The 25,586-nt window shown below is 56.0% G+C and overlaps 2 protein-coding genes across 3 annotated transcripts in view; both read left to right on the forward strand.

Annotated features, from left to right (window-relative positions):
- On the forward strand, nt 1–20,171 carry LOC308184284 (butyrophilin subfamily 1 member A1-like). 2 transcript variants are annotated; one of them, XM_080571300.1, is made up of 9 exons: nt 1–3,966; nt 4,374–4,721; nt 5,351–5,632; nt 5,762–5,866; nt 6,191–6,211; nt 6,756–6,776; nt 18,448–18,468; nt 18,896–18,928; nt 19,106–20,171. In XM_080571300.1, exons 1-9 carry the CDS (start codon nt 3,957–3,959, stop codon nt 19,642–19,644), a joined length of 1,380 nt encoding a protein of 459 aa, XP_080427426.1. In that variant the 5' UTR covers nt 1–3,956; the 3' UTR covers nt 19,645–20,171. The 2 variants fall into 2 exon arrangements, with proteins under 2 accessions (XP_080427426.1, XP_080427425.1); XM_080571299.1 differs by lacking the exons at nt 18,448–18,468; nt 18,896–18,928; nt 19,106–20,171 and adding exons at nt 6,885–6,905; nt 7,064–7,096; nt 7,274–8,327.
- Nucleotides 14,523–25,586, forward strand: part of LOC308184283 (butyrophilin subfamily 1 member A1-like) — a 16,628-nt gene continuing 5,564 nt past the window's right edge. The window contains exons 1-5 of the mRNA XM_080571298.1: nt 14,523–15,289; nt 15,696–16,043; nt 16,674–16,955; nt 17,085–17,189; nt 17,515–17,534. Of these exons, the coding sequence (XP_080427424.1) occupies nt 15,190–15,289; nt 15,696–16,043; nt 16,674–16,955; nt 17,085–17,189; nt 17,515–17,534 (855 nt within the window). The 5' untranslated portion in view covers nt 14,523–15,189. The remainder of the gene's footprint in view (nt 15,290–15,695; nt 16,044–16,673; nt 16,956–17,084; nt 17,190–17,514; nt 17,535–25,586) is intronic.

Raw genomic sequence — 25,586 nt, forward strand, 5'->3', positions numbered from 1 at the left:
TGAAAGTAAAAGGGGGAGTGTCTAGGGGGTGCGGGACCAAATCGGTCTGGAGGGAAGACACTTGGACAGGGAGCACTGGGGGTCACTGGTGTGTGCCCCAGTAAGCCAGGCAGTGTTTTGGGGGGTAGGGGGAAGGGGGCATACTGGAGCACTGGTGTGTGTTCTAGGGCACTGGAAAGGGTCTTAGGGATCATGGGTGGGTCTGGGGGCTGCACTGGGAGCACTGGTGGCCACTGGTTTGTGACCCAGTGACCGAGGCAGGATTTCAGGGATCCAGGCTGGTTGCTCAAAGCTGTGCTCAAAATGGTTCTTCCTTTGCGTTACTCGACAGAGAGGGCTCACAAGCTGACTATAGCCTGGAACACATGATCTTCAGAAACCCACAACACCCCAAAAACCTTGTGTTTATTTCTGGGCTGCTGGTGGGAACATAGCTGTCACCTTATTGGCCACATCCATAGTGGCGTGGTGACATCCATCCTGCCATTTGACTCCCCCATCACTTGGTCTCCTGTGCAGATCCTTTGACCTTGCTTTTTTTTTTTTGACCGCCCTTTTTTTGTGTGGCACTGGTTTGGATGCAGCGCCCCGTCCGGCACCGCTCCCTATGCTTGGTACTTCCCTTGACCTTGACATGCTTCTCGGGGCCCAGCTTCCAACTACTGTCCAGACCCTCATCCCTTTCCTGACCAAAAGCCTCGAACCTGTTACCCAGGGACACCGTGGGGGTTGGTGGCACTGTGGGTGTTGGGGGCAGATGCCTCCTTCTGCTTCGAGCTGAGATGAGGGTCCAACCCCTTTCCTCTCGTGGGTGGTTGAGTCCTCTGTCCTGCAGCTGAGCAGCTGGATCAGCTACAACCCCTTGCAGGGACTTAGGAGGGGGCTGCTGGGCCTCAGTAGGGGCAGGTTGACACCTCCTATCCATCTCCCTCAGAGACTCCCAGGAGCCTCTCAGACCAAATGGCTCTGCGCCACACTATTGGGGGGGGGGAGTTTAGGGGTTGGCTCCGTCTGCCTCCAGGCCAGGAGCCCTCGCTGCAACCGATCCGCGCAAGGTCCTCGTTCTTTCCTTCTTGGTGGAGGCAGTCTTGAGGCGCGCAGTCGACTTTCTTGCCCTTGATAACCTCCTGTGTGGACCCTCCCCCACATCCTCACCTACCTGTCCCCCAAGCTCCAGAGCCTCAAACCTATTGTGTAAGGGCACCTGGGGAGGTGACGCAGGTAAGAAGGGGGCTCGCTGACGTGCAGCACTGAGCGGGGGCCTTTTTCCATTCCCCTCCCAGGGGGGCCCGGGAGGGGAAGGGGAGGCCCGGGGGGTCCCGGTGCCGGGAATGCCCGGCCCCGCCCGCACTCACCACTCGTCGCCCAGGACCCCCAACAGCAGCCGCAGACCCGGCAGCAGCCCCAAGCCCCCCACCCGCCCCGGCCCCATTGCCCCGCTCCGCTCTGAGCCCCGCGCAGCAATTGATGCCGCCGCCGCCAACCCGCCAATGGCGACTTAGAATCTCTCCTGACGTCACCGGGCGCCGGGCAGATCCCGGTCCCGGCGGGTTCCGAGAAGCGGAAAGCGAAAGCGAAAGCGCTGCGGGCGGTGCCCCGGGCCCCCTTCCGGCTCCAGTGGCTCTCCCCGGCTTCGACCCCGGCGCGTCCCCCCGCGGGAGGCTGGAATCGCAGAACAGCCCCAGTTCGAAGGGACCCACCAGGACCACCCAAAAATCAGACCCTGTGCCTGAGAGCCTTTTCCAAATGCTCCTTGAGCTGCAGCAGGCTCAGGGCTGTGGCCACATCCCTGGGGAGCCTGTTCCTGTGCCCGACCACCCTCTCGGGGAAGAACCTTTTCCGAACAGCCGGCCTGAGCCTCCCCTGTGGCAGCTCCATGCCGTTCCCTCGGGCCCTGTCGCTGGCCCCAGAGAGCAGAGACCGGCACCTGCCCCTCCGTTCCCCTCATCAGGAAGCTGTGGGCCGCCGCGAGGCCTCCCCTACATCTCCTCTGCTCTGGGCTCAACAAGCCAAGTGCCTTCAGCCGCTCCTCACACGCCTTGCCTGCAGTCCTTTCACCGTCTCTGTTGCCCTCCTTCGCACACATTCTGCTATTTGGTGTCCTTCTTATATCGTGGTGCCCAAAGCTGCACACAGAATTCCAGATGCGGCCACACCAGTGCTTCGTAGAGCGGGGTCAATCCTTTCTCTTGGCTCCATGCACCCAGAATACAGTTGGCCCTTTTGGCCACTAGGGCACACTCTCGGCTCACATTTAGCTTACCACCAACCCTGGATCTCTTTCCACTCGCACTCCAGCCGCTAGACATGCACCCAGGATTACACCACCACAGGTGCAGAATCCAGCATTTACACTTGTTAAATTTCATACACCAATTTTATTGGCAATTGTACCGTGCTCTCATCTGTCAACATCTCTCTGCAAGGCCTCTCTACCCTCAAGGGAATTGACTTGATCGTCATAAAAGGACATTACAGAATCACAGAATGGTTGTGGTCAGAAGGCACCTCTGGGTCCATTGGGTCCAACCCCCCTGCTCACGCAGGGACATGCAGAGCACGTCGCCCAGGACCACATGCAGGTGGCCTTTGGTGATCTATAGGGAGGGAGACTCCAAAACTCTCAACTGGTGCCAGTGCTCTGTGACACACTATAAAGCACTTCCTGATGTTCAGACAGAGCCTCTTGTGCTCCAGTTTGTGCCCATTGCCTCTTGTCCTGGCACCAGTGAGAAGAGCCTGGCCCTGTCCTATCTGCACCCTTCCTTCGGGGATTTGTGGACCTTGATGGGCTCCCCCTGAGCCTCCTCTACTCCAGGCAGAGCAGGCCCAGCTCCCTCAGCCTCTCCTCCCAGGGGAGATGCCCCAGTTCCTGCAGCATCTTCAGGGCCTTCCATCTGGAGCAGCAAATTCCACACAAATTCAGGGTTTGTTGGGAGTTTATCGTTCCTGCAGTCACTGTCCTCCAGCTCAGGGCACCTGGGGTCCCACAGCCCAGCATCAGTGTTGAAGACGAAGGCAAAGAAAACATTAAACAGCTCTGTGAAGTTGATGACCCTGTTTGAGCATCCCCATCAAGTAACAGACCAATGTTTTCTCTCATCCTACTTCTGCTGTTAAGAGAGTTCAAAAAATAATCCATTTTGTTGCCCCTTACAGTACTGTCCAGCTTCAACTCAAATTGAACTTTGGCCATATGAATTTTCTCCCTACAAAAGCAAACAGTATCTCTGTAGTCCTTCCACATTGCCTGACCTCACTTCCAGCAAACAGAAACTTTCCTTATCCACCTAAGCTCTAGAAGAAGGTCCCTGCCCATCTGAGACAACCTTCTGCCACAGCTGCTTTACTGGAGCCTGGAGCAGGGCTGGCTCTTTGCCTTCAGCACCCTGGTCAAAGGGTGGCAGCTCCAGGCTCAGCACCCAGCTGTGCCCCATTCCCTGCAGCCTGTGATCCTGCTCAGCTCTTCACTGCCATCTCTCCACATTTTCCCATTGCTCACTGTCTGATTCCTCCTTAGATGGGTGGAGATGAACAAGCTCAGACAGCGGCTTTCCCTGGAGGTCTGGAGAGGCCCCTGCTGGGGACAAGCCCCTCGTGCTTGCTGAAGGCAGTGTACTGGGCACCCAGCTGCGATGGGATGGTGGTGACAGCCCTGCAGAGCTCCTCGGACATTGGCCCAGGGGCAGAGCTCTTCCAAGAGGCTTCTTGACGCCAGGAAGAGGGCAAAGGTTGGGGAAGTTGGGCATAGCCTTGTGCTTTCTGCAGCTCTGCTGGGTGCCGTGAGGGACATTTATCTTGGTGGGGCTCCCTTGGAGAAGAACCCCTGGGGGGGCCGCCTACCCCCTGGGGGACCTCTCTCTCAGATGGGGCTCCCCTGGGGCTGAGGCTGCCCCAGCCTCACCAGCCATGCCAGGGGCCTCCTGACTTCCCTCGTCACTCTGCTCCTCCTCCAGATGGGCTCAGGTAGGATCCTGCAGGGCTGCTGGGGTCTGTCCCGCCTGTGCATGCAGACATGCTGCCACAGGGCAGGGGAGCAGCCGTGGGGCAGGGGGAACCCGAGCCCACAGCTCGGCCCCAGATGGGTTTCACTTTCACTTTGGTTCTTTCACACAATACGGGCGCTGCCTTGTCTGCCCTTTCTGGCTCTTCTTCACCTGCCCGAATGCTGCAGAGAAGGCTCCCACTCCCAGCACACCTCCTTCTCCTGCACGTCCTCCCTCTCCCTCTCCTGTTTCCCCGGTGGTTTCCCATGGGGCACGGGGAACACAGCACTCACCAACTCACACACAGCTCGCCCTTTGTCACTCACTGCCCATAAATTTGCGATGGCAAAATCTCACCTCCTCTCTGTGCCCTTCTCCTTTGCCCAGCCCAGCTCAGAGTGGTGGGACCAGACCAGGCTCTCACTGCCACCGTGGGGCAGGATGTCGTGCTGCCCTGCCACTTGTCCCCTCAACGGGATGCTCGCAGCTTGGATGTCAGGTGGATCCGGGATGAGTTCTCTGAGACAGTGCACCACTACCGCAATGGAGAGGACCTGTACGGGGAGCAGATGGAGGCATATGCCGGGAGGACAGAGTTGGCCAGAGATGATCTCTCTGCTGGAAGCCTGGACGTGCGAATCACCATGGTGAGACCCTCTGATGATGGCCTGTACCTCTGCACTGTGGGAGATGCTGATGCTTATCATGAAGTTATAGTGGAGCTGGAGGTGTCAGGTTAGTGGCTGGGGTGATGCTTCCAGGGGAGAGTTTACGTGTCCTTTGAATGTTTCAGCTCTTTCACAGCATGGAGCATGCCCATGGATGTGGAGGTAATATTTGGGGAGAGAGCTGCATGGATATTTTTGTCAGTTTTCACTGGTGTCCTTGAAGACAATAATCATGATATTGTGAGGGCAGTGGGCACAGGCTGCTGAGCAGCTCCTTCAGCTTTGTCAGCAATGGGACCAAACACCACACAGGGAGAATCGCAGAGTCCTCTAAGCAGCCGGACGTCTGCTTTACTTTTGCTTTGTGTGCTTGGGGAGACCTGAGACGTTGTCTGGAAGTCTTGGGGCTTCTTGAACCAGCACGGCTTGGTGCTGAGACACTGCCTGAAGGTCCTGGACCTCGGCACCTGGGTTTTCTGGGCAATTTGGGGCCACTGGCATTGTGCAGCTCTGCTCTCTGGGTCCAACACCAGCCAGGGTGGTTTGGGGTGAGGGTGGGTGCGTGGAGAGCCTGGTCCCTGAGCCCCTGGAGCTGTGGCTGTGCTGCGCTGTGTCTGGCATGGGAGCAGATGGGGTCTTTGCCTTGGAACTGAATCCCTCCCCAAGTCAAGCCCCAGCCACACGCTCTTCCCCCAGCCACAGGCACTGACCCCCACTTCTCCCTGGTGGGCTACGAGGCCGGAGGTGTCCGGGTGCTCTGTCGATCGGTCGGCTGGTACCCGCTGCCGCAGCTGCTGTGGAGGGATGCTCGTGGGCAGCATCTGCCCTCAGTCTCCCAGACACATTCCCAGGACCAGGAGGGGCTCTTTGAAATCGAAAGTGCCGTCATCGTGACTGGGAGCGTGGAGGGGCCCCTGTCGTGCGTGGTCAGGAGCAGCCACATCCAGCAGGAGCGGGAATCGTCCCTGCACATCGCAGGTACAAATAGCACAGCCAGCGGGAGGTGTTCCTGGCCCCTGCACTTGTCCTAAACCAGAAGAAGACTGGGTCTTGCTTTTCCACCCTGGGGCATGGAAACGCACCCCTTTTCCTTGTGCCTTTTCTCAGCTCCCTTCTTCCACAACGCCCAGCCCTGGAAGGTGGCTCTGGCTCTGGTCCTCGTGCTTTTGGCTGCATCCATTGGCCTCGGGGTTTATTTATTTCGAAAGAAAGGTAAGCTGGCAGGGCAGGGATGGAGCAGAGGGAGGTGTTCTGCAGGGACCCACGTGGGTCTGGAGCGGGGCTGAGCCCTGACCCAGGGAGGTGCGTAGGAGGAGGAAGGGAATGTTCTCCTGGGGATCCCAAAGGCCTTAGGATCCTCTTGGCCTCTGCCTTGGGCAACGAAGGCAGGGGAGAAGGCAAGGGGCCTTGGGTGGGAGGCCAGGGAGCATGGGTGCAGCGTGGGGCTGGTGGGAAGGCCCAGACCCCCTGCAGATGTTCCCACCGAGCAACCAAGCTGCTCTGCTGACCTCCTGTTCCTCCGCCTTTGCTTTTCAGTGACACAGAGCCGAGAGCTGGGTGAGTCCTTGCAGTCCCTGCCCCCAGCCCCTGGGGAAGTGGTGTCCCTGAGGGAGGGACTGGGCTGGGTGGGCTGTGTGTGCTTGTGTGCTGGTGGCTCGGGGGTGCTGGAGGAGCAGCTGGAACCTGACGGGGGAGTGGGGAGTGCTGGGGCTGGGGCTGCCCTGGGCACGGGACACGGCCGGGATGGCTGAAAGGAACGGGGATCAAGGTGGGGACGGGGAGTGAGCTGCGGGGCTGCCCCGCTCTGCACTGACACTTCCGGGCCAGGGACGTCCTCCACCCGTCCCCATTCACTTCCACTTGTGTTTTGGTGGCACGGTGCAGAGAGCTGCACAAGTGTCTGTCCTTACTACTTCACGTGCACGAGCCTTGCTCAAAGCTGGGTCTTGCTCCCTGTTAATCCGGTCCGTCCCGGTTTGAGAGCAGGACTGTCTGTGCCCACTCACCAGGGCAAAGAAATTTGGGGTCTAGCCATGGAATTAGTCATGGAATTTGAAGCACTCCTCTCTGATCATGCATTGCTTTTCCTTTCCTTTTCCAGTGAGAAAAGATGCAAAGATGGGTAAGACTCACTTCACAAATCCAAAGACTTGGCATCTTTCCATGGCAGAAGCTGTGGGTTGAGCAGCTCCGCCTCTCATCATGCCTTGCTTTTCTCTTCGTTTTCCAGCACAACTAGCTGCAGAGCTGGGTGAGTGTCCCCGTGCTTGGGCCCCAGGTCAACACCAAGGCGATGTGCAGGGGAGGGTGGGCAGCTGGGACAGAGCAGCCCAGGGCTGGCCCCTCACCCTGCCCACACCCACTGGGCACTGGCCATGGGTTGTGACCAGCTCTCCCCTCTCCTTCCAGCATGGAGAAGGTTTCTGATGTCTCATAATCGAGGTAGGTGTGCACTGGGGTGTCCTCTGCTGTGCTTCTCCTGTCCTTGCTGGGGCATGTTCAGGAGCCAAGAGGTGCCCCATCTCGTGCCCCGTGGGGCAGCTCCTGGCCCCGAGCTGGGGAAAGCCTGCCCAGGGCTGAGCTCTGCCCCTGATGGCCTGGCTCCTTCTGTCCCTGCAGTGAAGGTGACCCTGGATCCGCACACGGCTCATCCCCTGCTTGTCCTGTCTCAGGACAACAGCAGTGTGAGATGGGAAAGGGAATGGCAGCAGGTTCCTGACACACCGGAGAGATTTAACAACCGGTGGTGCGTCCTGGGCCATGAGGAGTTCAGAGAGGGGAGACACTTCTGGGAGGTGGACGTGGAGGGGAAGAGGGAAAAGTATTCTTTGTGGGCTGTGGGGGTGGGCAGGGCATCTGTGAAGAGGAAGGGGTATTTCAAAAGGTGCACTGAAGAAGGGATCTGGGCTGTGCAGTACAAAGAAGGACAGCTCATGTCTCTCACATCTCCTCCCACCCACTTGTCCCTGTCCCCTGTCCCCACGAGGATCTGGGTCTGTCTGGACTGTACCCAGCAGCAGGTGTCTTTTATCAACGCTGACAACGGCGTCGAGATCTTCACTTTCACAGCAGCCTCCTTCAATGGGGAGAGCATCCGCCCCTGGTTCTGGCTGAGGACACTGGGAATTCAGCTGTGCCTGAGGGACAGCACCCCCCAGACCACATCCCCAGCCCTGGAGGGCTCCTGCCCTTCTCCACCCACTCCTGGATCACCTCTCCTTGATCCTGCACGAGCAGCACAGGAATGAGGGACAATGGGGCCAGAAGCTGCCCCGTGTTCCTCCCTGCTGCTGGAGGAGGGCTGGGATGCTGCAAGCAGGGGCCAGGCCCCTTGCAGACCCTGGGCTCTACCCTGCACGGAACTCCTGTGCTGGGGCACAAGCCCTGATGGCGCCCATGGGTCTCACCCTGCCTCTGAGCCCCAGTGGGCAGCACAGGGGCTACAGCAGCTCTCCACGCGCCTCTCCCCTCTGCTTGCACTGCTTGCAGAACCCCAGTGCAAGGGATGTGGTCACCGTGTGCTGCCGGCCATTGCAGGCCACCTTTGCCTCCTAGTTTGGGGTTGATCTTTGCTCTGTGCCTGCTGCTGAGCATGAGCAGCCTGTGGGGGCTCTTTGTTCCCTCCTCTGGAGCACATCAAGGCACAGCAGTAGCAGGACTGTGGCAAATAAAGTTTTGCATGCGAAGATGGAGTCTGGCAGTGGCATTTCCTGGGTGCTTTCTGTCCTCAGGCTTTGCTGCCTGGGAAGGTGTCTTGCAGCAGACCGTCTCTTTGGTGTTGGTCCTGGGAGTCAAGAGCCAGGAGGAACCTCAGCTTCAGCTGACCCCTGTTCCCCAGCTCCCCGGCTGTGCCCACAGGGGGCATCACAAGCTCTTGGAAGTCCTCCAAGCACAGGCAGCAGGTGGCCTCAGCCTCGAAGCTGTCCCTCAGGTCCTTGCAAGCCACCTCCATGCCCCAGCACACAACCTGCTGCAGTGTTTCACTTCCCAGCACCCAAATTCTTCATGAGATGGGCATGCAGGAGCCACAGGACCACCCCAGATTCCCCCAACTCTCAGCAATCAATAACAAACCTGCACTCCCAGAAAACCACTTCCACTTTATTCCACCTCATTTTAAAGCAAGCATGGAAAAAGACAGACACTCTTGAGTCAAACTCGTTGGGGTGTATTTTAAACATCGCAGCATTAAAATCAAGAGCAGACATGGTGGGGAAACTGGGGAAGGAAACGTGTCTTTGGAAGACACTGCATCCGATAGAAGCAGGTGATCCAAGCAGACCGAACCTCAGTGAGATGGAGCCTCCGTGGCTGCAGGACTCCTTTGGCCTCTTTGAAGGTTTCAATCTATGAAGGTGGGAAGCTAAGAAGAATCTTTGAACCCAGCTACACAATGCGGAGACACAGATGCTCTCCTCCATCTGGTTCTCAATACATGAGCCAAGCTGAGCCGTCTCCAAACACCACCATCCATCTCCATTCACGTCGGGTCTCACCATCCCCAAAACCCCTCATCCTTTATCCCACTGAGATCCCACTGAGATCCCACCATCCCTAAACCCCATACTCCTTCCTCCCAGAACATTCCCATCTCCCAAAATTCCGTTGTCTTCCATTCCAGTGGAAATCCACCACCACAAACCCCATCCACCTTCATCCCAGTGAGGTCTCACCATCTCCAAAACCCCATCATCCTCTGTTTCACTGGGCTCCCACCATCCTCAAACCTCATCATCCCCCATCCTGCCTCTGTCCTACTATCCCCTAACCCAATCGTTCTCCATCCCACTGGGCTCCCACCATAGAATCATAGAATATCCCGAGTTCGAAGGGACCCATAAGGATCATCAAGTCCAACTCCTGGCACCGCACAGGTCTACCCAAAAGTTTAGACCATGTGACTAAGTGCACAGTCCAATCATTTCTTAAATTCAGACAGGTTTGGTGCAGTGACTACTTCCCTGGGGAGCCTGTTCCAGCATGCGACCACCCTCTCGGTGAAGAACCTCTTCCTGATGTCCAGCCTAAACTTTCCCTGCCTCAGCTTAACACCATTCCCATGGGTCCTATCACTGGTGATAACGGAGAATAGGTCACCTGCCTCTCCACTCCCCTTCGCGAGGAAGTTGTAGACTGTGATGAGGTCCTCCCGCAGCCTCCTCTTCTCCAGGCTGAACAGGCCCAGTGACCTCAGCTGCTCCTCATACTTCTTCCCCTCTAGGCCCTTCACCATCTTTGTAGCCCTCCTCTGGACACTCTCCAATAGTTTCATGTCCTTTTTGTACCGTGGTGCCCAGAACTGCACACAGTAATCAAGGTGAGGCCACACCATCACAGAGTAGAGCAGGACAATCGCTTCCCTCGACCAACTAGCAATGCCGTGCTTGATGCACCCCAGGATACGGTTTGCCCTCTTTGCTGCCAGGGCACACTGCTGGCTCATGTTCAGCTTGCTGTCAACCACAACCCCCAGATCCCTCTCTGCGGGGCTGCGCTCCAGCGTCTCATCCTCCAGTCTATACGTATAGCCAGGGTTGCCCCATCCCAGGTGCAGGACCCAGCCCTTGCTCTTGTTAAACTTCATGTTGTTGGTGATCGCCCAACTCTCCAATCTGTCCAGATCTCTCTGCAAGGCCTTTCCACCCTCATCTGAGTCCACAACTCCTCCAAGTTTGGTGTCATTGGCAAATTTGCTCAAAATACCTTCTAGTCCTACATCCAAATAATTTATAAAAACATTGAAGAGGACTGGCCCTAAAATGAGCCCTGAGGGACCCCACCAGTGACCATCCGCCAGCCTGATGTGGCCCCATTTACCACAACCCTTTGAGCCCTGCCCATCAGCCAATTGCTCACCCATCCTATGATGTTTTTATTAAGTTGTATGCTGGACATTTTGTCCTGTAGGATCCTATGGGAAACCATGTCAAAAGCTTTGCTGAAGTCCAAAAAGATCACATCAGCTGGTTTCCCTTGATCGACTAGATGGGTGATCTTATCATAAAAGGAAATCAAATTTGTTAGGCAGGACCTACCCCTCATGAACCCATCTTGGCTGGGACCAATGACTGCATTGTCCGCCAGGTGCGCTTCAATAACTTCAAGGATCATCCTCTCCATAATTTTACCAGGCACTGACATGAGACTGACTGGCCTGTAATTGCTAGGGTCTTCTTTCTTACCCTTCTTGAAAACTGGCACAACATTTGCCAGCTTCCAGTCCAATGGGACCTCACCATATTCCCAAGATCGTTGAAAAATAATTGAGAGAGGTCCTGCGATGACGTCAGTCAGCTCTTTAAGCACCCTGGGATGAATCCCATCCGGACCTATGGACTTGTATGGATCCAGATGGAGCAGCAAATCCCGCACACATTCAGGGTCGGTTGGGAGTTTGTCATTCCCACCGTCATGGTCCTCCAGCTCGAGGTACCCTGGGTCCTGAAGCTCATCATCAGTGTTGAAGACAGAGGCGAAGACAGAGGCGTTAAATGTCTTTGCTTTGCCTATGTCATTGTCTGTGAGGAGACCTTCCCCATCTAGTAGCGGACCTATGTTTTCTTTGGTTCTCCTTTTTCTGTTCACATATCTAAAAAAACTTTTTTTATCGTCTCCCACAGACATGGCCAGCGTCAACTCTAGTTGGGCTTTGGCCACATGAATTTTCTCCCTACAAACACGAACAGCATCCCTGTATTCCTTCCTCGTCGCCTGACCCTTCTTCCAGCAGCCATACACTTTCTTTTTTCACCTAAGCTCCAGTAGAAGATCCCTGGTCAGCCAGGCCGGCCTTCTGCCCCGCCTGCCTGACTTCCAATATTTTGGAATTGCCTGATCTTGTGCTTTTAGGAGGCAGTGCTTAAAGATTGACCAGCACTGATGGACGCCAATGCCTTCAAAAGCAGTTTCCCAGGGGACCTTGCTGACTAGTTCCCTGAGCAGCCTGAAGTCTGCTTTCCCCATATCCAGGGCTGAAGTTTTGGTGGCAGTTTTCCTTCTATCACCATAAATTCTAAACTCAAGCACTTCATGGTCACTATGACTGAGACGGCTGCCATTTGCCACGTCTCCCACAAGACCCTCTCTGTTCTCGAGCAACAGATCTAGGAGGGCACCTTTCCTAGCTGGCTCCTTTAGCACCTGCATCAAGAAGTTATCATCTAGGTGCTTTATGAACCTCCTGGACTTGCTCGTGTCAGCCGTGTGGTAATCCCAGCTGACATCTGGCAAGTTGAAATCCCCCATAAGGACAAGGGGAGTTAATCTTGAGGCATCTCTTAGTTCTGCAAAGAATAATTCATCGGCGTTGTCGTCCTGGCCAGGTGGTCTGTAATAGACTCCCACAACGACATCCCCTTTGTTTGTTCGTCCCTTAATCCTTACCCAGAGGCTCTCAACTTTGCCATCACCAACTTGAAGTTCCACACAGTTCAGCCCATGCTTAACATACGTTGCCACCCTGCCACCTCGCCTACCCTGCCTGTCCCTCCTGAAGAGCCTGTAACCATCTATTGCAACACACCAGCCACAGGACTCATCCCACCAGGTTTCGCTTATGCCGATGATGTCGTAGCTGTGGGACTGGGCCAAGACTTCTAGCTCATCCATTTTATTCCTCATACTGCGTGCGTTTGTGTAGAAGCACTTCAAATGCACCTCCCTACACGCAGCACCTTGTGTAGCCGACTGAAGGGCCTCACTAGGACACAGTCCCTCTGATTCTAGCACACCATCCCTTAGCTCGCCACCGGCATGCCTGGTTTTATCCCCTTCCCTCTTCGACTCTACTTTAAAGCTCTATCTATCAGCCCTGCCAACTCCTGAGCAAAAATCCTCACCTCTCTCTGAGAAAGGCACATCCCATCTGGTGCCAGCAGGCCCGGTGTCACGTAGACCTTCCCATGATCGAAAAACCCAAAATTCTGCTGGTTGCACCAGTCCCGAAGCCACGTGTTAATGTGATGAGTCTGCTTGTCAGCATTGATCCCCCCTATCGGAAGGACAGAGGCAAACACAACCTGTGCCCCTGATCCTTTAAGTAGTCACCCCAAAGCCCTAAAGTCAATCGCTCTCAGACTTCTCGTTGCTACCTCGTCATTACCAGCCTGAAAGACCAGTAGCAGGTAGTAGTCGGTGGGCCGTACCAGGCACTTGACTTTCTTAGTGAAGTCTCTCACCCGAGCCCCAGGGAGGCAACAGACTTCCCTGTGGGTAGGGTCAGGTCGGTATATTGGGCCCTCTGTCCCTTTCAAAAGGGAGTCCCCCATGACAATAACCCTTCTTTCTTTTTTGACAGATGGTGTAGCAATGTGGGGGGTAGGTTGCCTTGCCTTAGGCACCCTTTCCAACTGGGACAGGCTTTCATCTACTTTGTTGTTCTGAATGTCGTGTTCTAGACCCTCATACCTGTTAGATAAGGGTAGATGGGAAGAGTAGATGGGAAGGTGGGAAGGTGAGGGTGAGGTGGGCAGGGACAGGGCTCATCTACCATCCCGAGCAGGAACCTGCCTCCATTCCTCCCCCCTTGGCCTAGGTCTCCTCCTACTGCCTGGCGGGATGAGGGAACTTTTGTCTTCTGCGTAGCAGGAGACACCTGTGCTGTGGCAGGCTTGTGAGTCTGTCTCAGAGAGGGCAGAGTACACCTCCACCAGTCAATTTCCCTCTCTGACTCCCTCATGCTCCTGAGCCTGCTCACCTCCTCCCGAAGCTCCGCTACCTGGCTGAGCAGCTCTTCAACCTGGGCACACCTCCCACAGGCATACCCCTCGCCGCTGCTGTCGGATACTGACAGAAGACTCGGGCACACCCTGCAGCCCAAGACCTGGATGGCTGCGTGTTTCCCCGAGCCCTCCGTCTGAGTAGCCACATCCGTGACTGTGGCTGGAGAGGCCGCAAGAGATGCGGAGGCCATGGTTTTCTGCCTGGTTGATACCATGGCCAGGTTCCTTGCAGGCAGGTTACAAGTACCGGAGGGAAAGACCGCTGCAATAGAGCTGTGAGTGGCCCTCCCTGCTCACCCTGCCTGTGCGCACTGCCACACAAACTGCCGCGCCCTGCCCTTCTGATGCACCACACCCTGTTTGCCCGTCCTGGTCACCGTGCTCCTGGTCGCTCGCGCTCCCTAGGGGCTGCTTTTGAACGGCCGGGGAGGGGGCGTTGCTGGCTCCACCTGTGCCTTGTCAGCCTCCCTCGTGAGGGCTGCCGGGTACTGGAGACTCCCTCGGCTGCTTCGAGTGGCCTCGATGCCAAAAAAAAAGCCCTGCCTGTCTCGATCCCCCGCTCCACTGCACAATGCGTCTGCCCCAGAGCCAATTGCCTCAGCAAGTGGAGCCATCCCCAAAGCCATCCCGGGACTGGGGACTGACTGACCACCACTTCCCCTAAGCACTACGAGAAGCTGTGCCATGACCAACAGCTGCATGCCTGGTCCTCCTCAATGCACACAAATCATCTTCAGAGGGTTGTTTGGGAGGAACAGTAAAAGTTATGCTCGGAGTTGAAGGCACAAGCAGCAACGAAACGCAAGCTCTAGGATGGATGGGACGTGGAGGAGCTGCGATGTCGTGGGGATGGAGACCCAAAGACCCCCCATCTCCGCGGTGTGGTTCCTCTGGTGGATGATGAGGGTTGAGCTGGCCCGAAAGCTTTTCTCGCAGTACGAGCAGTGGTAGGGCTTCTCACCTGTGTGGATGCGCTGGTGCCTGCAGAGGGTCGTGGTCTCCCAAAAGGCTTTCCCGCAGTCGGAGCAGACATGGGGCCTGGGCCCCATGTGGCTTTTCTGGCAGAGGAGGAAGGCCGAGGGAACGGTGAAGCCCATCCTGCAGTCAGGGCACAGATAGGGTTCACTGATAGGGTGTAATTCCCAGGGCCTTCTTCACTGACCTTCTTGGAAACTGGGGCAATGTTTGACAGCTTAAATTCCAAGACCAAACACCCCCAAGATAGAATTTGGAGAGGTCTCGAGATAACATTATGCACCTCCGCATTGTCCCAATGCTCCCTGTTTGATTCCTCCTTAGATGGGTGGAGATGAACAAGCTCAGACAGCGGCTTTCCCTGGAGGTCTGGAGAGGCCCCTGCTGGGGACAAGCCCCTCGTGCTTGCTGAAGGCCCTGGGCTGGACACCCAGCTGCGATGGGATGGTGGTTCCAGCCCTGCAGAGCTCAACGGACAATTGTCCCAGCTGCCCCAGGGGCACAGCTGCTCCCAGAGGGTTATTGCAGCCAGGAACTGGGCAAAGACCAGAGAAGTTGGGCGTAGCCTTGTGCTTTCTGCAGCTCTGCTGGGTGTGGTGAGGGACATCTATCTTGGTGGGCCTCCCTTGGAGAAGAACCCCTGGGGGCCGCCTGTTGTGTCCCCCACCCTGTGATAAGCACAGGCTATGCGCCCTGCCCAAGGCGCTGCTGGCTCTGGCTCTCTGTGCCCGGGCCCAAGGGGACTCCTTCCCCATCCGCCTGCGGTGCCTGCAGCCCCTCAGTCCCCTCTCTCTTCTGCTCCAGCTTCTGCCCCCAGCTCCTGCTCCCGCTGCAGCACAGATGGGGCTCCCCTGGGGCTGTGGCCGCCCCATCCTCACCGGCCATGCCAGGGGCCTCCTGACTTCCCTCGTCACTCTGCTCCTCCTCCAGATGGGCTCAGGTAGGATCCTGTGGGGCTGCTGGGGGCTCTCCACCTGGGCCTGACAGACGTGCTGCCATGGGGCAGGGGAGCGGACTTGGAGCAGGGGGTACCCGAGCCCACAGCTCAGCCCCCAATGGGTTTTGCTTTCTTTTTTGTTCTTTCATGCAATATGGGCACTGCCTTGACTGCCCTTTCTGGCTCTTCTTCACCTGCCTGAATGCTGCAGAGAGGGCTCCCACTCCCAGCACACCTCCTTCTCCTGCACGTCCTCCCTCTCCCTCTTCCATTTCCCCAGTGTTTTCCATGGGACACGGGGGACAGATCACGCACCAACTCATGCACAGCTCACCCTTTGTCACTCACTGCCCCTAAATTTACAATGACAAAATCTCACTGCCTCTCTGTGCCCTTCTCCATCGCCCAGCCCAGCTCAGAGTGGAGGGTCCAGACCATCCTCTCACTGCCACCGTGGGGCAGGATGTCGTGCTGCCCTGCCACTTGTCCCCTCAACGGGATGCTCGCACCTTGGACGTCAGGTGGATCCGGGATGATATCTCTGAGACAGTGCACCACTACCGCAATGGAGAGGACCTGTACGGGGAGCAGATGGAGGCATATGCTGGGAGGACAGAGTTGGCCAGAGATGGTCTCTCTGCTGGAAGCCTGGACTTGCGAATCACAGGGCTGAGACCCTCTGATGATGGCCAGTACGTCTGCACTGTGAAAAATGCTAATGTGTATGATGAAGCCATTGTGGAACTGGAGGTGTCAGGTTAGTGGCTGGGGTGATGTTTCCAGGGGAGAGTTTACGTGTCCTTTGAATGTTTCAGCTCTTTCACAGCATGGAGCATGCCCATGGATGTGGAGGTAATATTTGGGGAGAGAGCTCCATGGATATTTTTGTCAGTTTTCACTGGTGTCCTTGAAGACAATAATCATAATATTGTGAGTGCACTGGGCACAGGCTGCTGAGCAGCTCCTTCAGCTGTGTCAGCAATGGGACCAAACACCACACAGGGAGAATCGCAGAGTCCTCAGAGCAGCCGGACGTCTGCTTTACTTTTGCTTTGTGTGCTTGGGGAGACCTGAGACGTTGTCTGGAAGTCTTGGGGCTTCTTGAACCAGCACGGCTTGGTGCCGAGACATTCCCTGAAGGTCCTGGAACTCGGCACCTGGGTTTTCTGGGAAATTTGGGGCCACTGGCATTGTGCAGCTCTGTTCTTTGAGTCTGGCTCCTGCAAGGGTGGTTTTGGGGTGAGGGTGGGTGCGTGAAGTGCCCAGTCCCTGAGCCCCTGGGGCCGTGGCTGTGCTGGGCTGTGTCTGGCATGGGAGCAGATGGGGTCTTTGCCTTGGAACTGAATCCCTCCCCAAGTCAAGACCCAGCTCCGGGCTCTTCCCCCAGCCACAGGCACTGACCCCCACCTCTCCCTGGTGGGCTACGAGGCCGGAGGCGTCCGGGTGCTGTGTCGATCGGCCGGCTGGTACCCGCTGCCGCAGCTGCTGTGGAGGGATGCTCGCGGGCAGCACCTGCCCTCGGTCTCCCAGACACATTCCCAGGACCAGGAGGGGCTCTTTGAAATCGAAGGTGCCATCATCGTGACCGGGAGCGTGGAGGGGCCCTTGTCCTGTGTGGTCAGGAGCAGCCGCCTCCAGCAGGAGCGGGAATCGTCCCTGCACATCGCAGGTACAAATAGCACAGTGAGGGTGAGGTGTTCCTGGCCCCTGCACTTGTCCTGAGCTGGGAGAAGTCTGGGTCTTGCTTTTCCACCCAGGGGCATGGAAACGCAGTCCTTTTCCTGCTGCCTTTTCTCAGCTCCCTTCTTCCACAATGCCCAGCCCTGGATGGTGGCTCTGGCTCTGGCCCTCGTGCTTTTGGCTGTGTCCATTGGCCTCGGTGTTTATCTCTTTCGAAAGAAAGGTAAGCTGGCAGGGCAGGGATGGAGCAGAGGGAGGTGTTCTGCAGGGACCCGCGTGGGTCTGGAGCGGGGCTGAGCCCTGGCCCAGGGAGGTGCGTAGGAGGAGGAAGGGAATGTTCTCCTGGGGATCCCAAAGGCCTTAGGATCCTCTTGGGCCTCTGCCTTGGGCTACGAAGGCAGGGCAGAAGGCAAGGGGCCTTGGGTGGGAGGCCAGGGAGCATGGCTGCAGCGTGGGGCTAGTGGGAAGGCCCAGACCCCCTGCAGATGTTCCCACCGAGCAACCAAGCTGCTCTGCTGACCTCCTGTTCCTCCACCTTTGCTTTTCAGTGGCACAGAGCCGAGAGCTGTGAGAGTCCTTGCAGTCCCTGCCCCTAGCCCCCTGGGGTAGTGGCGTCCCTGCGGGAGGGACTGGACTGGGTGGGCTGTGGGGGCTTGTGTGCTGCTGGCTTGGGGGTGCTGGAGGAGCAGCTGGAGCTTGATGGGGGAGTGGGGAGTGCTGGGGCTGGGGTTGCCCTGGGCACAGACACGGCCGGGATGGCTGAAAGGAACGGGGATCAAGGTGGGGACGGGGAGCGAGCTGCGGGGCTGTCCCGCTCTGCACCGACTCTTCCGGGACAGGGATGTCCTCCACCCACCCCCATTCACTTCCACTTGTGTTTTGGTGGCACGGTGCAGAGAGCTGCACAAGTGTCTGTTCTTAATGCTACAAGTCTTGCAAAATGCTGGGCCTCAGTCCTTGTTTTTCTGGTTGCTACAAGTCTGGCAGGAAGGTGGTATGGGCGCATGCATGAGAGCAAAAAAATTTGGGGTCTAGCCATGGAAGCAGCAATGGGGTGAAAGTCTCTCCACTCTGACCATTCATTCCTTTTGCTTTTTATAGCAGGAAAAAAGGATGCAAATCTGGGTAAGTCTCCTTCCACATAGAGAAGGCATTTGGTGTCTTCCCACAGGCATACTCTCCCTTCTGACCATACATTGCTTTTCTCTTTCTTTTTCTTTTCCAGTGAAACAAGCTGCAGAGATAGGTGAGTGTCCATCCCTGACCTGAAAGAATTTCCTTCATAGACAATGGATGAGAAGTTTTTTCCCTCTGACCATGCATTCCTTATGCTTTTCTTTTCCAGAGGAAAAAGATGCAAGACTGGGTGAGTCTCTCTTCCCCCCCACAACTGACGGAATTCGGGGTCTTTGGTTTGTAGCAGCCATTGATGAGAAGCTGACTCCTCTCATCGATGCATTGCTTTTCTCTTTCGTTTGTAGACGAACAAGCTGCAGAGCTGGGTAAGTCTCACTCTCCAAACAGAAGAAAAAAAAAAAAAGCCAGTATCAAAGTGAGAGCTATGAGATCAGAAACTGTGCCCTCTGATCGTGGTCTCCTTTTCTCTTTCTATTGCAGCAAAAGAACGTGCAATGCTTGGTGAGTCTCCTTCCCTAACTAAGGGAAAATGGGGTTGTTACATGAAAGCAGCCATGGGCTGAGCAGCTGTTCTGTCCCATCAGCATTTTATTTTGCTTTTCTATTCAAAAAAAAATACAAAAATCTGCAGAGCTGGGTGAGTGTCACTGCACTTGGGCCCCAGGGCGCCGAGGCAATGGGCATGGGAGGGTGTGCAGCTGGGACAGAGCATCCTGGGGCTGGACCCTCACCCTGCCCACACCCACTGGGCACCGGCCATGGGCTGTGACCAGCTCTCCCCTCTCCTTCCAGCATGGAGAAAGTTTCTGCTGCCTCAAAATACAGGTAGGTGTGCACTGGGTTACCCTCTGCAGTGCTTCTCCTGTCCTTACTGGGACATATTCAGGAGCCAAGAGGTGCCCCATCTCCTGCCCCGTGGGGCAGCTCCTGGCCCCGAGCTGGGGAAAGCCTGCCCAGGGCTGAGCTCTGCCCCTGATGGCCTGGCTCCTTCTGTCCCTGCAGTGAAGGTGACCCTGGATCCGGACACGGCTCATCCCATGCTTGTCCTGTCTCAGGACAACAGCAGTGTGAGACAGGAAAGAAAATGGCAGCAGGTTCCTGACACACCGGAGAGATTTCACTATTGGTGGTGCGTCCTGGGCCGTGAGGAGTTCAGAGAGGGGAGGCACTGCTGGTTGGTGGAGGTGGAGGGGAAGAGGGTAAATTATTCAGGGTGGGCTGTGGGGGTGGCCAGGGAATATGTGGAGAGGAAGAAATGGATCAACATGAGCCCTGAAGAAGGGATCTGGGCTGTGCAGTACGATGAAGGACAGCTCATGTCTCTCACATCTCCTCCCACCCCCTTGTCCCTGTCCCCTGTCCCCACGAGGATCTGGGTCTGTCTGGACTGTACCCAGCAGCAGGTGTCTTTTATCAACGCTGACAATGGGGTCAAGATCTTCACTTTCACAGCAGCCTCCTTCAATGGGGAGAGCATCCGCCCCTGGTTCTGGCTGAGGACACAGGGAATTCAGCTGTGCCTGAGGGACTGCACCTTGTAGACCCTGCCCCAACCCTGGGGGGCTCCTGCCCTTCTCCACCCACTCCTGCATCACCTCTCCTTGGTCCTGCAGGAGCAGCACAGGAATGAGGGGCAGTGGGGCCAGGGGCTGCCCCATGTTCCTCCCTGCTGCTGGAGGAGGGCTGTGATGCTGCATGCAGGGGCCAGGCCCCTTGCAGCCCCCGGGCTCTGCCCTGTACTGGGTTCCTGTGCTGGGACACAAGCCCTGCTGGCACCCACGGGTCTCAGCCTGCCTCTGAGCCCCAGCAGGCAGCACAGGGGCTGCAGCAGCTCTCCACGCTCCTCTCCCCTCTGCTTGCACTGCTTGCAGACACCCAGTGCAAGGGATGTTGTCACCGTGTGCTGCCAGCCATTGCAGGCCACCTTTGCCTCCTAGTTTGGGGTTGATCTTTGCTCTGTGCCTGGTGCTGAGCATGAGCAGCCTGTGGGGGCTCTTTGTTCCCTCCTCTGGAGCACATCAAGGCACAGCAGCAGCAGGACTGTGGCAAATAAAGTTTTGCATGCGAAGATGGAGTCTGGCAGTGGCATTTCCTGGGTGTTTTCTGTCCTCAGGCTTTGCTGCCTGGGAAGGCGTCTTGCAGCAGACCGTCTCCTTGGTTCCTGAGCCTCCCCTGTGGCAGCTCCGTGCCATTCCCTTGGGCCCTGTCGCTGGCCCCAGAGAGCAGAGACTGGCCCCTGTCCCTCCACTCCCCTCATCAGGAAGCTGTGGGCCGTCGCACGCCTTGCCCTGCACAGACTTTGCCATCCTCTTAGCCCTCCCTTAAGGCTCTCGCACAGTTTCGCACCCTTCATATGCTGTGCTGCCCACAGCTGCACGCAGTGCTCGAGGCGAGGCCGCAGCAGGCCGAGCAGAGCGGGACGATCCCTTCCCTCGGCCGGCCAGCAGTGCCTTGCCTGAGGCACCCCAGGGCACACTTGGCCCTTTGGGCTGCCAGGGCCCGCTGCTGGCTCACATCCAACTTGCCGTCGGCCACAACCCCCAGCTCCCGTTCTGGGGGCTGCTCTCCAGCCTCTCGCCCCCAACCCTGTACGTACAGCCGAGGCTGCCCCTGCCCAGGGACAGGGCCCAGCACTTGCTCTTGTTAAACTTCCCGCAGGCGGTGTCTGCCCAGCTCTCCCCTTTGGCCAGATCCCTCTGCAAGGCCTCTCCAGCCTCAAGGGAGTCAGCAGCTCCTCCCAGTTCAGAGTCAGCCACAAACTCACTCAGGTTTCTCTGAAGTCCTGCATCCAGGTCATCTATGGGACCACTGAAGAGACATGGCCCCAAAATGGAGCCCTGCAGAGCCCCACTCGTGGGTGGCCGCCAGCCTGATATCGCCCCTTTTACCAGAATCCCTCAGAGCCTGACCCCTCAGCCAATTATTCACCCATCGTGTTGTGCATTTGTCTGGCTCTGTGATGGACATTTGGTCCAGATGGATACTGTCAGAAACCATGTCATAATCTTTACTGAAATCCAAAAACATCACTTCAACTGGCTCCCTCGGTCAAATGGGAGACTGACCTTATGAAAAAAAGGAAATCAGGTTTGTTGAACACGAGCTTCCCCTCACGAACCCCTGTGTCCTGTGACCAGTGGCCGCATTGTCCCTCAGGTGTTTTTCACTCACTCCCAGAGCAATCTCCGTAACATTACCAGGCACTGCCATGAGACTGACAGACCTGTAATTCCCAGGGTCCTCTTTGCTGCCCTTCTCTGGGGCAACGTTTGGCAGCTTCCAGTCACTGGGACCTCTCCAGATTCCTCAGTATATTTAAAATTAAATTATAGAGATTTCATGATGTAGTGAAGATGCACTCCTGTCTGTGAAGGTGTCTTGCAGCAGACCATCTCCTTGGTGTTGGTCCTGGGAGTCAAGAGCCAGGAGGAACCTAAACTTCAGCTGACCCCTGTTCCCCGGTTCCCTGGTTGTGCCCACAGGGGGCATCAAGAGCTCTTGGAAGTCCTCCAAGCACAGGCAGCAGGTGGCCTCAGTGTTGAAGCTGTCCCTCAGGTCCTTGCAAGCCACCTCCATGCCCCAGCACCCGACCTGCTGCACTCGTGTTTCACGTCCCAGCACCCAAATTCTTCATGAGATGGACATGCAGGAGCCACAGGACCACCCCAGCTTCCCCTAACCCTCAGCAATCAATAACAAACCTGCACTCTCAGAAAACCACTTCCACTTTATTGCACCTCATTTTAAAGCAAGCATGGAAAAAGACAGGCACTCTTGAGCCAAACTCGTTGGGGTGTATTTTAAACATCGCAGCATTAAAATCAAGAGCAGACATGGTGGGGAAACTGGGGAAGGAAACGTATGTTTGAAAAACACTGCATCCGACAGAAGCAGGTGATCCAAGCAGACCAAACCTCAGTGAGATGGAGCCTCCGTGGCTGCAGGACTCCTTTGGCCTCTTTGAAGGTTTCAATCCATGAAGGTGGGAATCTAAGAAGAATCTTTGAACCCAGCTACACAATGAGGAGACACAAATGCTCTCTTCCATCTGGTTCTCAAGGCATGAGCCAAGCTGAGCCGTCTCCAAACCTCACCACCCATCTCCATCCATGTCAGGTCTCACCATTCCCAAAACCCCTCGTCCTTTATCCCACTGAGATCCCACCGAGATCCCACCATCCCCAAACCTCATCATCCTCCATCCTGCCTCTGTCCTACCACCCCCTAACCCAATCGTCCTCCATCCCACTGGGCTCCCACCATCCCCAAAGCCATCCCGGGACTGGGGACTGACTGACCACCACTTTCCCTAAGCACTATGAGAAGCTGTGCCATGACCAACAGCTGCATGCATGGTCCTCCTCAATGCACACAAATCATCTTCAGAGGGTTGTTTGGGAGGAACAGTAAAAGTTATGCTCGGAGTTGAAGGCACGAGCGGCAGCGAAAATCAAGCTCTAGGATGGATGGGACATGGAGGAGCTGTGATGTTGTGGGGATGGAGACCCAAAGACCCCCCATCTCCGCGGTGTGGTTCCTCTGGTGGATGATGAGGGTTGAGCTGGCCTGAAAGCTTTTCTCGCAGTACGAGCAGTGGTAGGGCTTCTCACCTGTGTGGATGCGCTGGTGCCTGCAGAGGGTCATGGTCTCCCAAAAGGCTTTCCCACAGTCGGAGCAGACATGGGGCCTGGGCCCCACGTGGCTTTTCTGGCAGAGGAGGAAGGCCAAGGGAACGGTGAAGCCCATCCTGCAGTCAGGGCACAGATAGGGTTCACTGATAGGGTGTAATTCCCAGGGCCTTCTTCACTGACCTTCTTGGAAACTGGGGCAATGTTTAACAGCTTAAATTCCAAGACCAAACACCCCCAAGACAGAATTTGGAGAGGTCTCGAGATGACATTATGCACCTCCGCATTGTCCCAATGCTCCCTGTTTGATTCCTCCTTAGATGGGTGGAGATGGACAAGCCTAGAGAGTGCATTTCCCTGGAGGTCTGGAGAGGCTCCTTCAGGATAAATGCCCCTCGTTCTTGCTGAAGGCAGTGGACTGGGCACCCAGCTGCCATGGGATGGTGGTGATGACGCGTGGAAAAGACTCCACAACCATAAGGTTGTAAAGTAGGTATACTTTATTGCAGTGCTTCGGGCGCAGTGGGAATAGCTTTCCTCAAAAAAGTGCGCTTTTACATATCAAATGAGCTCTAATACATATTCATTATTTTCCCCTCTCCTGGTTTCAGTTAGGACAGAGTTAGTTTTCCTCCTAGTAGCTGGTAGGGTGCTATGTTTTGGATTAGGATGAGAATAATATTGATATCACGCTGATGTTTTAATTGTTGCAGAGCAGTGCTTACACCAAGCCAAGGACTTTTCAGCTTCTCGCTCTGTCCTGCCAATGGGCAGGCTAGGGGTGCAGCAGGAGCTGGGAGGGGATGGACCCAGGACAGCTGACCCAAACTGGCCAAAGGGGTATTCCACACCCCGTTATGCTAAACAATATATAGGGGTGGCTAGCCAGGGTGGAGGGACCGGCTTGGGGATAGGCTGGGCATTGGTCAGCGGGTGGTGAGCAATTGCATTGTGCATCACTTGTTTCATACACATTATTAGTAGTAGTACTATTATTATTATTATTATTATTATTAATGTTAATTAATGTGTTAATAAACTGTGTTAATAAACTGTCTTTATCTCAACTCACACGCTTCACTTTCCTGTTTCTCTCCCCCATCCCAGAGAGGGAGGGGGAAGGGTGAGCCAACGGCTGTGTGGTGTTTAGCTGCCGACTGGGTTAAACCACAACATCCCCGACAAGGCGGACCTCTTCCAAGTACTCATTTCCATACTCTCCACCCTTAGCTCTTCCCGGTTGTGCCTGCGTAATGTAGCCTGGTGGTTGCAGGCAGGGGTCTTTCAGGATGAAGGCAAAGAGGAAAAGGAGGTCAAACTTTTTACCTTTCTGGACTTTGACCTGCTCTTGGACAGTATTGAGGAGTTTATTGCTTATCTTTGCATTGTTTCCTGCCAACAAGTTGTTCATCCTTCCCTAACGAGTTGTTCATCCTTCCCTCATCTGTTGGCCTTGAGCGATATCTTCCTTTTTACTTCTGCTTCTCATAAGATTCTCATCTACATCCCCGATAATCAGGATATTTTACAATATATGTAGCTAACTATTAATTCGGATAAGATTTAGCATCTTCCCCATCTCAGTGCTAGGCATACAGAGCTCCCCAGACACTTCTTCCCACTGCTCCAGGGCCAGAGCTCCTCCTAGAGGATTATTGCAACCAGGATGTGGGAAAAGGCTTGGGAAGTTGGGCGTAGCCCTGTGCTTCCTGCAGCTCTGCTGGGTGCTGTGAGGGACTGCTCTCTCGGTGGGGTTCCCTTGGAGAAGAACCCCTGGGTGGGCTGCATGCCCCCTAGGGGACCTCTCTCTCAGATGGGGCTCCCCTGCGGCTGCCAACGCCCCAGCCTCACCAGCCATGCCAGGGACCTCCTGACTTCCCTCGTCACTCTGCTCCTCCTCCAGATGGGCTCAGGTAGGATCCTGTGGGGCTGTTGGGGGCTCTCCACCTGGGCCTGGCAGATGTGCTGCCGTGGGGCAGGGGAGTGGCCGTGGGGCTGGGGGAACCCGAGCCCACAGCTCAGCCCCCAATGGGTTTCACTTTCACTTTGGCTCTTTCACACAATACGGGCACAGCTTTGGCTGCCCTTTCTGGCTCTTCTTCACCTGCCCGAATGCTGCAGAGAGGGCTCCCACTCCCAGCACACCTCCTTCTCCTGCACGTCCTCCCTCTACCTCTCCTGTTTCCCCAGTGGTTTCCCATGGGACACGGGGGATGCAGAAAGCAGCAACTCATGCACAGCTCACCCTTTGTCACTCACTGCCCCTAAATTTGCGATGGCAAAATCTCACCTCCTCTCTGTGCCCTTCTCCATTGCCCAGCCCAGCTCAGAGTTATGGCACCAGACCATCCTCTCACTGCCACCGTGGGGCAGGATGTCGTGCTGCCCTGCCACTTGTCCCCTCAACGGGATGCTCGCACCTTGGACGTCAGGTGGATCCGGGACAATAGCTCTGAGACCGTGCACCACTACCGCAATGGAGAGGACCTGTACGGGGAGCAGATGGGGGCATATGCTGGGAGGACAGAGTTGGCCAGAGATGGTCTCTCTGCTGGAAGCCTGGACTTGCGAATCACGGGGCTGAGACCCTCAGACGATGGCCAGTACGTCTGCACTGTGAAAAATGCTAATGCTTATGACGAAGACATTGTGGAACTGGAGGTGTCAGGTTAGTGGCTGGGGTGATGCTTCCAGGGCAGAGTTTACGTGTCCTTTTAATGTTTCAGCTACTTCACAGCATTGAGCATGCCCATGGATGTGGAGGTAATATTTGGGGAGAGAGCTCCATGGATATTTTTGTCTGTTTTCCCTGGTGTCCTCGAAGACAACAATCATAATATTGTGAGTGCACTGGG

Source organism: Anser brachyrhynchus (assembly GCF_964034855.1).
Source record: "Anser brachyrhynchus genome assembly, chromosome: 30".
Taxonomy (NCBI): domain Eukaryota; kingdom Metazoa; phylum Chordata; class Aves; order Anseriformes; family Anatidae; genus Anser; species Anser brachyrhynchus.